The sequence below is a fragment of the Pollachius pollachius genome, assembly GCF_949987615.1.
Source record: "Pollachius pollachius genome assembly, chromosome: 20".
Lineage (NCBI taxonomy): Eukaryota > Metazoa > Chordata > Actinopteri > Gadiformes > Gadidae > Pollachius > Pollachius pollachius.
Window position 1 is genome coordinate 1,534,474 of NC_136953.1, and position 16,088 is coordinate 1,550,561.

The 16,088-nt window shown below is 44.0% G+C and overlaps 1 protein-coding gene across 1 annotated transcript in view; it reads left to right on the forward strand.

The window, feature by feature from the left end:
* Positions 1 to 913: 913 nt before the first annotated feature.
* LOC307091399 (inactive dipeptidyl peptidase 10-like) overlaps positions 914 to 16,088 on the forward strand; it is a gene marked incomplete at both ends in the record, with an annotated part of 93,587 nt that continues 78,412 nt past the window's right edge. The window contains one exon of the mRNA XM_079758365.1: positions 914 to 973. Coding sequence (XP_079614491.1) covers positions 914 to 973 — 60 coding nt within the window. The remainder of the gene's footprint in view (positions 974 to 16,088) is intronic.

The window sequence follows — 16,088 nt, forward strand, 5'->3', positions numbered from 1 at the left end:
TGTATCTCACATGCCGGTTGTGTGTTTTTCTTCCCATGGTGTTTTATGTCATGTGTGGTCCACCTGGACACCAACGCCCCTTTTGACAAATGTGTGTACTAGTTCCCGGCGCCACTGCTTTAGACCATGGGGTAACAGTGAGTGCAAATGTTATGAAAGGAAACAGGGATTTGGTCCCAATGACCAGAGGGTTCAATGGGGGGTTCATCTGGTGAGGAGGGAGCCTCTTTCTCCAGATCAACCAGTTAGCAACAGACTACAGCTAAGACGGTTTGTAGCACACACCAGTCTGTCTCTCTGTCTGTCTGTCTGAGTGTTTGTGTGTGTGTGTGTGTGTGTGTGTGTGTGTGTGTGTGTGTGTGTGTGTGTGTGTGTGTGTGTGTGTGTGAGAGAGAGAGAGTGAGAGAGAGAGAGAGAGAGAGAGAGAGAGAGAACATGTTTGATAAGAATTGCCTTGCTGAATAAGTAGTGAGAGGTTGTCTTAATTAACATTTCATTTTTGCATTTACATCGCCATTGAATCCTTAATTAAACTGCGTTGCTCTATATAGGCTAAGCAGCTGTGTTTCTGCATCTCGTGCAGACGATGCAGAATTCGTCTTCATACGACGTTTTCTCACGGATGAATGAATCACCCGCCTGCACTGAAAGAGCCAGCGCACCGGCAGAGCGCGTCTTTACGCATAGCGCGTCAGTGGCTGAGAAACCACGCATGCCATAGCGGTTAAGACGCACTATTGAACCGGTCTAAACGAGTCCCCCGCGACATATGAAGCTGATTCTCGTCTAAACAACTTTGATAGTTGCAGAACATATTCCTCGAGGGCGCGGACTCCAAAGGCACTCTGCGTTTGATCTGGTTTTCCCAGGGCTTCTGGATTCCGTTTGGAGGAGCTTTCCGAGGTGCTGAAAGATGAATCAAAGCGCAGGGGCAGGAGCGGGTCACACACGGCGGTTCTCCGCCGATGAGAAGGTAAGGGGTTGCCTATCATTGCGTCATGTAACACTGGCGTGTTTGTTCTTTGGTGCGCTAGAAAGCGAGATCACGGTTTGCGGTCTTTTCTTATCTGGGATCAAAGTTTTCGCTCTCCCCGGAACTTACACCAAAATAAGAAAAGAGTTCAAGATGTCTTTGAATCTGTAGTGAGAAAGCCACGTGGAAGCAGTCATTTGGATCAGTTTAGTGGCCATGTATGTGTATCATGTCTGATCAATAATTGAATTGCAGCACGTGCAAATGTGCTTCCAGTTTGAGGACTTTCTCTGTGAGTGTATTGGTATCAATGATTCATGGGAGACCGAGGAGAATGCGGCCGAAAATGCAGCCCTTGTGATTCAGTGATTCAGTCTCACTGTCAAACTCTCCCCTTCATTTACTCTATTGTTGCTTTGTTGTTATGGTGTGTTTGAGTGTGTGTGTGTGTGTGTGTGTGTGTGTGTGTGTGTGTGTGTGTGTGTGTACGCGCGCGTGTGTGTCTGTGCGCGTGTGGTCTGTGTGTACCATTTGCAAATGTCCCGAGGCTATTTGCAGGGGTACTGTATCTAAGTCATGCTTTCTCAACGGGGGCGTTCGCAAAACCTAGGGGGGCGCTGGGACCGTGCTTTTTGTTTTCCTTTTTTTGGGGGGGATTTTATACTTTCATGGTTTTCAATTGTTTTTGGTGCAAAATGGGCTCCCTGAAATCAATAGCCTATTTTCATTTATTGGTTTCTAACCCCTCTACCGTCTTAGCTACTTTTTACTGTCTATGCGCAGCGGAACAGTGGTCATACAGCGCGGTTCGGTCCTGCACACGCCAGGACTCCCGTTACATCAGCTATCGTCATGATCACTATCGCTGATAAACATAACCCAAGTTCACGGGTTAACAGCTCAATAGCCAACACAACACAATCAAACATGGGCGATAGCAAAAAAACAACAACTTACTTTGTTTCATAGCCCGTTTTCCTCCTTCTTCTTGCTGTTGTTAGGTTCCAGCTGCTCTGAGCGTAGTCTCCACGGAAAGACCGTTGCGTTTCAAATACAAAATAGGCCTCTCGGGCCGCGGTGCCCGCGTTGCCCGGGCTGCTGTCACGGTGCCCGCAGTTCCAGGGCCATTCATTCATTCATTCATTCATTTATTCATTCATTCACGGGGCACGCGGGAGACGCGGGAGTGCCGTGGCCGCGCTCGCGCTCACAGTGCCCGCGGTTCCCAGGCCGCGGTGCCCACGGTTCCCGGGCCATTCATCTATTCGTTCACGGGGCACAGCGGTAGTGCCCGCGGTGCCCAAGGTCACGGTGCCCGGGCACGACGGGAGACGTGGCGGCCGGGAGTGCCCGCGACGCGGTCACGGTGAATGTATGTTTAATCCAACCATTTCTTCCTCAACTCTTCTTTTTAGGCCAATAGATCTCTCTCTCTCTCTCTCTCTCTCTCTCTCTCTCTCTCTCTCTCTCTCTCTCTCTCTCTCTCTCTCTCTCTCTCTCTCTCTCTCTCTCTCTCTTAGTTTAATTGGGTTTAATTGGGTTTATTGCAGTGATCGACCGTGCTGTTAGCCAATCGGAGGTGATACATTTGCATGTCATGAATATTCATTAATATTTATCACCAAAACTGACTCAGAGGGCATTCATTGCTATTAGTGACCACTGCAAAATATTAGTGACCCCCCCCCCATTTTTATGGGGGGGGGGGGGGGTAAGGTCAGTATGGCGTTTGCTCAAAAAAGGTTGAGAACCACTGATCTAAGTAATAGGTCTCTATCTGCACACTTATAATATACATTTACATTGACCCTAGTCTTGTGATCTCCTAATGCAATTATCCTATGTGGCCTACAGAAATAGGCAGGTCATGACGTTGTCGTGGTCTCCCAACGGGTTTAAGGGACAAAAGAAAGTGCATACATACCTGGAGGCAACTGTGGTGCACCTTTCCATCCCCCCCACCCTCCCTCCAACCACCCCTAAGCTCCGTCACGTGCATCACTCTTTGGACTTCAGTCTATGTCCACAGAAAGCAAAGGTCAATGTTCAGCCATCACCTATTGCATGAATTGTCATCTACTGGGCTGCAGATATAATGGATGTACTATTAACACATCTACTATCAACCAATATGCTATTAACAAGGTACACTTGATCTGCAGGATTTATAATCCTGCCTCATTCCTGTTACTCTCGGGTTGAAGTATGTGAGTCTGTTTGTCCGAGGAAAGATTGACAGAAAATTGAGTTTAATCCCAAACCACCGAGCCTTTCCTGCTTATGTCATCAGCACAGGATTTAAGGCCAAACAAGAGTGTACTTTCATCTCGAATGCAGTGTCTGTCAAATTAATAGCAGCATCATGTCCGATTTACCTCAGTCTCGGTTTTCTTTGAAGCCTAAAATGGTTCTGCTGTTGATCGATAATGAGGAGAGAAAGGGGCTTTGAATGCGACAGTGTGTGTGACGTGATTGAACGAGATGAAACAGCTGCCTTCAGCTGCTCATGGCACCAGTGTGTCTTGTAGAGGTGACCTTTGACCTCTACTATGGTTCATCCCTCGACTCTCCTTCCCGACATACATTGACAGAAGGGTGAAAGTCAAATACGAGTGTGTGCATGCATGTGTGTGAGTGCGTGCTTGCGTGTCTGTGCGCCTAAATACAAATATACGTCACCTGCTGCTTCTCTAACTGTACTCAATTTCAAACTGCTCCTTTGCTCATTTATGTTATTACCTTTGTAAAATGTGTTAGAATATCAAAGGCTGTAGACTGAGCTCCATTCCCCATCATGCTTATCCACATGCACATTGCTTTCAACCATTTTTTATAAATTACCTCGCTTCTGGGAACCAGCTGCATAATGTTTATATAATATCCATAGTGGGTAAAGCACACATACAATTTGTCCACTGTAATACCTGAGCATCCAACAGGGAATGTTGTGGAAGAGGAAGGACAACGCACTAGTGAGGTATCGACTCATTTGGAAGGATGTGTAATATCAGCGCCATCGATTATGACATAACTTCATACAAGGCTACTAAACGACTCTCCACCTTGATAACCATCGATATCTAAAGCGTAACGATCGCTGTTCCAGACTGAATTCCCGGTCGCCAGCGCCGCTGCCTCTAGGAGGGTCTGCGGTGTGAGTAACAAGGGGTTTGATGGTTTGTTCTTGACAGGCCCTCTACTGAGCACCTCTCAGCACAGTGAAACCCTTTAACCAACATAACCACCTACAGATGCTGTCCTCGGGCCCTACGGGCAGAAGCTTCTTACACTGCCTTGCATTTTTTGTAATGAAATGAAAATAATTAAAACTCCCAACATTCAGACACAAAGCTAAACACGAATGGATTATGTTCCCACTGATGAGATGCTGACCTACTGCCTGTGTTTCCCGGCAGCAGCTCGGGTCAGGGTTCTGCATGGAGCTGTGGCTCTGGGGCAGGGGTGGAGTTTGAAATGTGGAGTAATTCTTCATTCCTCTTCATCTCTTGTGTAACAGAGAGGATTGGAAACAATCAGCATGGTTCTGGACCACTCCCAGTCCAAGTCCTCCCTAAACCAACAGGTCTCTCCGCTTCAGTTCAATCTATTCTGTGGTTTTTGCCCTCGTGCTCCGAGGCCCAAGCGTCCCCACATTTGGCGACATTATGTTAATGATTTAAAATTGCTTCATACAAGTTGAGTTCAAACAGCCATGGCAAACAGAAGAATGGGAGGAGATAATTGGGATTTCTGACAACTTGCTGTTACCTCTGCTGGGTGACGAGGCATAAGACCCAAGAGTATACACACACACACACACACACACCCACACACACACACACACACACACGCACACACACACACACACACACACACACACACACACACACACACACACACACACACACACACACACACACACACACACACACACACAGATACAGAAGTACACACAGATAAACACGTACATTGAAGACACTCAAGTATACACTGATGGACACACGCAGTAAAGACACACAAGTACACAATGATGGACACATGCAGTGTCAAGTCAAACCAAAGGAATGACCAAAATAAACCCACAAACCGGAAGGAACCATTGTCCAGTCCATGTTGCGCATGGACTATAAAAAGGGCAAGACACAATACCAAAACACGGAAGTAAATTGGACGGGAGCTTAAAAGAAGTGTAGTGCTCGTCCTTGCCGAAACATGGTAATCCCGTGCAACCAAGGCGTCTACAAACACCAGAGAGGCAGCCGGTAAGAAACCGAGCTCACAAACGAAGACTGTGGACAATTGAATTGAATGTTTGTGCAAGCGCTAGCCCGCTACCGTTAGCCACGGGGCCGGTCGGGAATGCCTGGAATACCCTATAACTACCAGCGCGGTCGATGTTTGGACTTTCATTGAATAATATGATGTTTGTTAAATGGATTGAGTTATGGTACATGATTGTCTAGTGAGCTCATATTTAAAAGGATTATGGTGGGATGTTATTATTTAAATAAGAAGTAAATATTATATATATTTATATTTAGAACTGTAATATTAAGGTTAAAAAATTACATTAAGAATGATTAAAAGTGGGATCATTTATTTTGATTAATTCAAGGGAAAAAGGCAGTCATTTAAAACAATGTTTATTTTTCTGTTTGCATTTAATTTCACATTGTAAAACAACCTTTTTCTGGTTTTATGATTCAAAGATTTTTCACCTGGCTAACAACTGATTAACTTACAACTTACCATCAATTGAGAATTCAATAAAAGAAGATAAAGAGAAAACAGTTTGTAGATTTAATGAAACCCAGTAGGAACTCTGAGTGGATGCACCAATCTCTTTTCAAGTGGAGAATGCACAAAAAAGACAGACACGTATGCATGCAGTAAAGACATACAAGTACACACTGATGGACACATGCAGTACAGATGCAATGACATTTTATCCAAAGCAGCAAACGCTTTTATCCAAAGCGACTATAAATATATTTGTTAGAAGAAAGAGAAACAACAATATATCGCTGTCGGTAAAGATATTCATAGAAACAAGTTTTTTTTATTTACAATTGCTCGGTTAACCCGTTCCCCGTATACAGCACATATAGCTAGGATAAGACGCTACGCAATGCTAAGTACTGTTTTTAAGTGCCAGGAAGTAAAACATACAACATGTGTGCACTTTAGGTGCCAGGACATACAACATGCAATAAGTGTGTAAGAGGGGTGTTTTTAGGAGAGTAAGGGAGGGTAATATGTCAAAAAAAGAAAATCTGAAAATAATATAAATAAAATAATAATTTTCCAAACTAGGATATGGGCATATATCAGTTTCAAATGAACTGAAATGGATGTATTATGACTCAACACATAGCCAGCTAGTGTAGAGAAATTGTTTCCAGATTATTCAAATTATGTAAGACCCATATCGGAGAAAGTTCTGCTTATCAGCAGACATAATTGCGCTGTCCAGAAATTCCTTTATGTTAGATCAAAAGTCCTTCTATCCCTCGTTGATTTAAAGACATTCATCTCAACAATGGTAGGTGTATCACTCTAACTTATTTAATATTAAGATATATTGCCCTGCTTGAGTCTGACTGTCTGGTAATCGCGTCGCTATGGACAGTTAATGAGGTGAGGTGAGCAGGGAAGTGAAAAAAGGATAGAACAAGATATTAAACTACTTTGAGAGAATTACGGAATTAGCGAGAGAAGACACGGATACAGATTCACTTGTCAAATTGAGAAATTTAGTTATTGCTGTTACTCCATTACAATAAATTGAAGCTGCACACAGCCATAGAAAAGCGTATAGCTTTGCTCCGCAACGCTACGCTAGGCTTAAATAGATAAACTGAGCCTCTAACCTCCCTGGTTATGCAGAGTATGTTCAGACTTTCAGAAAGCAAGATCACGGGTCTTGCTTTCTGTGTGTATGTCACGAGTAGACATACACACTTGGCTCCAGGCCTGGGATCAAGAGTTTAGCATGAGCCATGATGGAGAGGTCTGGATCTCTGGAGCTCAATCCGGAGTAGGGAGAGTCTTGTGTAAGTGTTGCCATCGGTCCTACTGTTTGACCAGGACTATAAGTCACACTACACTTTATATCGCCCAGAAACGTCAATTAAAAGAAAACATGAACCTGGAATCTGGGTCAACGGGATCTGCATTGCTAGCGAGCTTAGTGGTGGGGATGGGATGTCTGGGAGATTTTGTTAAAGGCATTGCTACTAGGGTTAGCCAGCCCTCTAGGTAATCACATCGAGGTCAATAAGGCAACCCTGCTCCGGGTTTCAAAACAGCAAGCCAAGATGTTTCTATTGGATGAGGCTGTAAGGAGTCACAGCTAGAGCCCAGCAGTTGGGTGTTCTAGTGAGATTAGAGAATAATACATACATATACAGTGTGTGTGTGTGTGTGTGTGTGTGTGTGTGTGTGTGTATATATATGTGTGTATATATATATGTGTGTGTGTATGTGTGTGTGTGTGTGTATATATATATATATATATATACACACACACACACACACACACACACACACACACACACACACACACACACACACACACACACACACACACACACACACACACACACACACAGTGGGGCAAAAAAGTATTTAGTCAGCCACCAATTGTGCAAGTTCTCCCACTTAAAAAGATGAGAGAGGCCTGTAATTTTCATCATACGTATACCTCAGCTATGAGAGACAAAATGAAAAAAAAAATCTAGAAAATCACTGTCTGATTTTTAAAGAATTTATTTGCAAATTATGGTGGAAAATAAGTATTTGGTCAATAACAAAAGGTCATCTCAATACTTTGTTACATGCCCTTTGTTGGCAATGACAGAGGTCAAACGTTTTCTGTAAGTCTTTAAAAGGTTTTCACACACTGCTGCTGGTATTTTGGCCCATTCCTCCATGCAGATCTCCTCTAGAGCAGTGATGTTTTTGGGCCTTCGCTGGGCAACACAGACTTTCAACTCCCTCCAAAGATTTTCTATGGGGTTGAGATCTGGAGACTGGCTAGGCCACTCCAGGACCTTGAAATGCTTCTTACGAAGCCACTCCTTCGTTGCCCGGGTGGTGTGTTTGGGGTCATTGTCATGCTGAAAGACCCAGCCACGTTTCATCTTCAGTGCCCTTGCTGATGGAAGGAGGTTTTCACTCAAAATCTCACGATACATGGCCCCATTCATTCTTTCCGTCACACGGATCAGACCTGGTCCCTTGGCAGAAAAACAGCCCCAAAGCATGATGTTTCCACCCCCATGCTTCACTGTAGGTATGGTGTTCTTTGGATGCAACTAAGCATTCTTTCTCCTCCAAACACGACGAGTTGAGTTTTTACCAAAAAGTTCTGTTTTGGTTTCATCTGACCATATGACATTCTCCCAATCCTGTTCTGGATCATCCAAATGCTCTCTAGCAAACTTCAAACGGGCCCGGACATGCACTGGCTTTAGCAGGGGGACACGTCTGGCACTGCAGGATTTGAGTCCCTGGCGGCGTAGTGTGTTAGTGATGGTAGCCTTTGTTACTTTGGTCCCAGCTCTCTGGAGGTCATTCACTAGGTCCCCCCGTGTGGTTCTGGGATTTTTGATCACCGTTCTTGTGATCATTTTGACCCCACAGGGTGAGATCTTGCGTGGAGCCCCAGATCGAAGGAGATTATCAGTGGTCTTGTATGTATTCCATTTCCTAATAATTGCTCCCACAGTTGATTTCCTCACACCAAGCTGCTTACCTATTGCAGATTCAGACTTCCCAGCCTGGTGCAGGTCTACAATTGTGTTTCTGGTGTCCTTTGACAGCTCTTTGGTCTTGGCCATAGTGGAGTTTGGAGTGTGACTGTTTGAGGTTGTGGACAGGTGTCTTTTATACTGATAAGGAGTTCAAACAGGTGCCATTAATACAGGAAACGAGTGGAGGACAGAGGAGCCTCTTAAAGAAGAAGTTACAGGTCTGTGACAGCCAGAAATCTTGCTGGTTTGTAGGTGACCAAATACTTATTTTCCACCATAATTTGCAAATAAGTTCTTTTAAAAATCAGACAATGTGATTTTCTAGATTTTTTTTTTTCATTTTGTCTCTCATAGCTGAGGTATACCTATGGTGAAAATTACAGGCCTCTCTCATCTTTTTAAGTGGGAGAACTTGCACAATTGGAGGCTGACTAAATACTTTTTTTCCCCCACTATATATATATATATATATATATATATATATATATATATATGCTGACAATGTACAGGTGCACATAGGTATGGTACACAATGAACTGTGAGTGCATCATTCTTTGTCATACTATTTCTGATTGGCAAACCCATTGGATAGTAGGAGCTCATGGCTTTACAGATTTTTTGGATTGTATACGCATTGCAATGTTTACAAAGGGAAACAACATATTTTCGTTGTGTGTCTAAACCAGTTTTCCTGACTATTGTGTCGAGGGATCCGATCAATGTCTCTGCATGCTGCATCACATCACACTAATAGAGTGCAGTTAGTTACTGGAATAAACGCCAAGGCCTTTCCCGGCATCTGCTAAAACATGGTTTACGTTAAACCAGGGTTTTTCATCTTTGGAGGTTTTTAAAAAATATTTTCTCAGGAAAATTTACCAAATGATTTTACTTCTTCTTACTAGAAAGGTGTTGACAAGGTATGGGAGTTTGACTGTAGCCGTGCAGCAAATATATATATGTGTGTGTGTGTGTGTGTGTGTGTGTGTGTGTGTGTATATGTATGTATATATATATATATATGTGTATGTATGTATGTATGTATGTATGTATGTATATATATATATATATATATATATGTGTGTATGTGTATGTATATATGTATATATGTATATATGTATATATGTATATATGGTGCGATTTGTGAAAAAACCAGGGGGGGGATAATTTTGAGAAACATTTTAAAATGTTTCAAAATGAAGACGGACCCTGTGTATTTTGGTTGTTAATTATTACGATGTAATGGTGAAAATACTTTGGGTGGGGGGGATAATTTTTATCTCCACCGAGGATAAAAATAATTCAGCCGAGGGTAGGACGTGTAAACCAGAGGGGGGGATAATCCCCACCATCCCCACCGGCAAATCGCACCCTGTATATATATATGCCCAATCTGCCCAGATCATGTCTTCTAAATTAAACTGAAAAAAGCTTTACATTTGACCGCCGTGTAACAATGAACATTGTCCCCAATCATCATTTTGTGTCTGCTTGACAGACGTGTCACTTTCAAAGGGTCTGTCACTGTTTCTATTTATATTATCCCATCACACGGCGTGCATTGGTAGCTGAAAATATACCATCGAACACAACACAAAGACACCCTGCATCTAAAAATACCCAAATGACAGGAATATGAGCTGATGTCAACAAGGTTTTGCACAGAAATTATCTTAAACCAATTCCCATTGATCAAGCCTGCCTATTTTAAACTGCTCAAACCTTTTGTGCCAGGCACTGCAGGTGCTTCCGCTGTAAACAACATGCTGGCTTGGTCCAGCCATCTCTCAGGTGTGCACTCAGCCAACCTATTGGCTGATGGAAGCAGTTTTTCAATGAAGGTCGAGAAGTATGAATCTTAAATGTGGAAGTGGACGTCTACCTACAATGAGGATCTAATCCTGGTTCTGGATATCAGCTTGATCCCTGGAATAACATGGCGTATCGGTGCCAGGCAATATCCTCTAGGTGTGGCAAAAAAGTGATAGCAGGACACCACAGATATTAAAGAAATGTAACCATTTATTTCCAGACAAACGCATGGCAGGGAGCTCTATGTCTATACTGTTCATCAGCTAGAGATCACAGCCGTATTGCAACAACAGAAGGTTGACCAAGGAAAATGTGTTATCAGTGGCTTCTTCTCCACTGAGATGCCAAGAGGCCACAGGTTTTTCAGGTTTATAGACTTATGTCTCACGTGAGTCTAGTAGAGGAGAGACCACCGTCTCCACCCTGATGTCAATTCCTTTTTGTTTCACACTTTGATTTCACCCATCAAAAATTGTGGACGTTTTCCAAGACACTCTCCAAATGTGCCTGCTAGTCTCACATCACTGTGTGGACGTGCAGAGTGTATTTTTCAGAACATTATAACACTTAATTGTGATATGAGCCAGACCTCTGCGGGGAGCCAAGTGCTCTTCGAATGCGAGATGAGAGGAACATTTTTGGTGTTTCAGCGGGCTGGACAGCACTTGATGTTGGTGAAGACGGTATGTACAGGAAATATTTGACGCGACAACTGTGTTTTAACATTTATTTGGCATCGTTTGCATACGGGCTGAATAATATCTAATCCCTGAACTACCAAAACTCGGAGAACAAGAGTCATCTCGCCAGTGCTAACAGGTTGTTCTCATCACACTGAACAACTCTCTTCACCGGGGTATAACTGTCTCTTTAAGGTCTCGTTCTCTCGTCTTATCTCCCTCCGAACACATGCCCACTCCTTCTCTCTCGCATTATTGATTAAGTTAAGCTCCGCGCTCGACCACCTCCACCTATGCAGTTTCAACAGACACCATCCAATCCGAGATCTTCAAACCATGGGCGCTACGTCATTTGTCCTTCCCAGCCCCTTCCTTGGAGACCAGCACCACCATCCCCTGGAACGCCATACCTCTTATCTCTCTCTGAGCCTAACCCCTGCTGTGTGTGGCCACTATGGGCATATTGTAATCCCAGTTCCTTGACATTGTCTCTCTGCGACTTATCATTAGAGGGGTCTATAGCTGAAGTCGATGGGGGGGGGGGGGGATAGGGTATCGACAGTTAAGCCCCAAATGACTTCTAAAGGTGGTGCTCTCTGCTTGTGACAAAGCTGCTTCTCATTATGACGTCATCTCCCCAAACGCTGAGCTTCACGCGGGCGTGTATGCATGTGTTAGTGTATGTGAGTTTGGGAATGTGTTTGTCGGAGTGGGGTAGGGTGGGGGGTTTTGAAACCCCCACTCACGCAGATGCCCCAATGGGGGTCCCGCGGGCTTGGTCATTTGAATGCCTTGACTACCTTGGCTCAGGGGCTGTGGTGAAGTGTCATTTCACATCCTGATTCCGTCCCTAGCTCCTCCCCCTGGGCTTTGTTCACCGTCTCCTCCTCAACCTCTACTGCTTCCCCTCGCCGTCCAAGAGCTGAAGAACATCTTGAGGATGTGTTCACTGACTCATGATTCATGGACCAAAGAAGGCCTGCTGTAGAGACACACAGGCACGCACATCCATCCACTCCACAAACAAACATATGCGCGCGCACACACACACACACACACACGTTCAGGTTCAGGTTCAGGTTCAGGAATGTACGCAGGCATGCATATACACACACACACTCATTCCCATGTGTACACAAACATATGTCTGCCCTCAAGAATGTATGTATATGAATGCCATCGTCTTCTTGGAACTATATGTTAAATGTGGGAATTGAAGGTACTATGTCCTCAGATGCACTCCTACACAGTCCGGGCCACTGAGAGGTAGCAGCAATGGAACAAGCTGATGGAGTAATGACTGCCGCTGTGTGACTCTTTCGTCTCAATGTAATTTGAATGAGTGACTCTGTTATTATATTCAAGGACAGGAGGGGTGCAGAGACAATGGGTTGGTCCTGGGAAATATCCAAACTGCAATCCAATGTGGAGGCGGCTGTATGCTATTAACCGTTAAGTAATTCAGCAGAGGCATTTATCCAAAGCAGATTTGTATTTAATCTTTATTTAACCAGATTAAAATACATTTTTCAAGGGTGCCCTAGCCAAGAAGCCAGCATAAAAAATGACATCAAGGTTACAGGGAGACAGAACAAATTACATCACAGAATTACAGTACATTATAAAATCTTGCTCAAGGGGGCCTACAGGTAGACATTGGGTGATTTAACCCAGCTGTTAAGCTCTTGTGGAATGCAAATGTCGTGGAAAGACTCTAAAGTTGGAACAGCCCAGTACATTCCAGTCGATACTGTGCATTTGCTGAATTGCTTACTTGCTTACTTGACTGGATATGCGTATGGCCAGCTCAAAAGATGTTCTTCCCCGTCACGACTCTTGGGTTGTCACCATCAGTGTGATGACACAGAGTGGCCACTAGAGGTCAACCTGGCATTGGACACAGGCTGCTTGTTCCATCATTGCCATAGATTTGTTGGTCATAGTCATGTCAACCGTGGCTTTTGTTTTTAGTTTTCTTTCTGCCATTAATTAGGAAATAATTTGTCATGCAGTCAACATCGAATTAACTAACATTGTTTTTGATAGGGTTAGGCAAAAGAGGAATAAACCAATTATTACTAAATAATACCTGTAAACGATATTAATGATTATATTGCAAATCCTAAAAAGCTGTCTGCTGATTTATTAAACATTATTTAATGATAAATTTTTCTACGTGCTGTTGGGATAGGACCAACATCCCCCACAGTGACCTACCACTGAAGCCAACATGTGATTATAGAATCTGGCATGTTTTGCATCCGACATGACAAGATGGAGCATGCCATTCCTCACAGTAACCCAATCAACTGCTTTCAACCGGAACCCGTCAAAGAAAGACCTGAAGAGAAACCTTTACAGAGCATCAGAAGGCCGTTCCTCTGCTCTTCTCTAGCAGAGGACAAAGCCATCGGAATCAGAAAACCTGGAAGTCTGAAAGGACACAGTTACTATTTGCTCTTCTGAATAAAGCCTTTTTGAAGCTTGCACGCATAAACACACACACACACACACACACACACTGTTATCAAGCAGTCCCATAGATCAGGCCCACATCTCCTGATTTCCCTATGGGAATGGTTAACGAACTGTGTGGCTACTTAAATAAAATGGGTTTCATGACAGTCTCTGAAACACACACACACACACACACACACAGAGACACACACACACACACTGTTGGTCAGCAGGAAGAGGTGAGGCACTTTGACACCTGAGCCAGGAGGATCAGAGCATCGATCCAGCAACTCTCCGGAGACATCAGAGAGTGAGTGGGAAGCAGGGAGAAAGAGACAGATAGACAAAGAGGGAGGGATAAATGAAGGTATAGGAAATGAGTAAGGGGGACATTTTTGGGGGGGAGACAGAGAAATGGAGGGAGAAGGTAGAGAGAGTCAAAGAGCGAGGATTGAGGGAGGAGAGCAGAGAGGTAGGGAGAGGAGCAGAGAGAGAGAGAGTGGAAGGGGGTGTAGAGATGAAGGAATAATTCTGTACATGGAGATAAAATGGATGCTGCCATGCTCCAGGGTCTTTTCCAAGGCTGTGCGTGTGGTTGCGTCTGAAGCCACGGTGCTTGCTTTAGAAACCACGGCGGGTTTAAGGTTTTCCTCAATAGAGCAGGACATGCCTGGACAAGCCAAGGTCCTCCTCGGGCCCCTAAGTAGGCTCTCAGAGGACCTGGGAACAGTAGCCTTCATTATTGTTGCTCCCTCCTCTTCTGTGTCGAGTCAGACGACGAATGGCCAGGGACAGAACAGGAGGGCACGAGGCTGTTCAATTATGCTAATCGTTTAGACCTTGACAATAAAGCTATCCTGATTATTATTCATTGCATGGTTTATGTGGCCGCTTTCAGCAAAACATCATCTTAAGACATGCTCTGGTATTTTAGAAGAAGTGTTATTCTTAATACCTGCTATAATACATAAAAGCAAACATCCCTAGAGCATAAACATTGTATAAGTAAGACACACTGTGTTTTACTCAGAAATAGTATGTTCATTTTGAACAGGACTAGCATTGATCATAAAGTATATATATATATATAGTTGTTGTGCTGGAACCTTTCAAACCTCAGCTCAACACTCCTGATTAAACATGCATGCACACCACCAACAGGTCCTCATCACATGCAGAGAAAGCAAACAGAAAAATATATAGAACATATTCGATTCGCATGCATTCATTTGAAATGAGTAAAAACATAAATTAGGCATACAGTACCCACACCACCGAAGGGCATTCCAGCGCTTTGCCAAAAGAGAAATATTGATATATGTCCGTCCACGACCACGGGCTCTTTCCAGCGGAACGACAAGAGTTTCCCCACCAGTAACTTTCCCCTCTGCTGGTGCTCGACAGTTGAAAAATAGTGTGTTCTTTTTTCTGTTTACTGGTCTCCTCAGACATGTCTGCTCATGCAGGTTTATACGTTAAGTCTTATATCGTAAGAACATGTGCCCTAACATGCAGGCGTCTCAATCTCAAACACATGGAACCGTTTCGATATTACACACAAACCACAGGAGAAATGTGAGAAGCTCAGCCAAGATATGCTAGCATGTATGCTACCAATCAAGGCCTCTTACCTGTGAGGGTTGGGGAAAATATAATTTTTGGCAGTAATTGCTCATCATAAAAGCCGATCGATTAGCAACCTTCTTCCCGAAATCAATGGCTCGTCTTGTGCCTGATCAACATTTGGCAAGAACATTATTTTACAGATGACACCCTCAGTGGTGTAAGAATAATGACGAAGATTGGCCCAACGTCAGATCTCAGAGTATGCTGTGCTGTGGCAGTTATCAAGCGCTCTGGCCTGCTGCCGGGTATTTGGTCCCTGGCTTGGTGCGATGAAAGACTAGTTTGCCACCGTACCCCTGGAGAAGCAAAATATTCTTTGAGCTGGTGATGGTCAAGCTGCCAAGCTTGGACCACCTTAGGCAGGGTCGTCTAGTGTTAGGTTGTTTGGCACCATGCCCTGAGGTTCTGGGTTTAAAGCCCAATATCCGCGATCTACCCTGCAGGCATCCTTGAGCAGGTGTCCCTAACATGACCTGACTGATCCTTAAACTCACCTATGTAATACATTTACCGTAGGGGAAATGGCTGTGGATTAAATGTAACGTAGAGAATGTATTCTGATTTCCAACTGTTCCTCATCCAAGTCTTCAGTCCTCGAGGTCAAGGGAACCTCAGCCCAGTGAAGCTAGATCTGAAGCGTCTAGAGTTCCCATCTGCTGCCACACCTCCCACCATGCTGAGACACCACACCGGGCAGAACCTCTATCTCTCTCTCTCTCTCTGCTCTGGGTGAATATAGTATCCCTCGCTAACTATATACATCTTCTCTTCTCCAGGAGCTGTCTC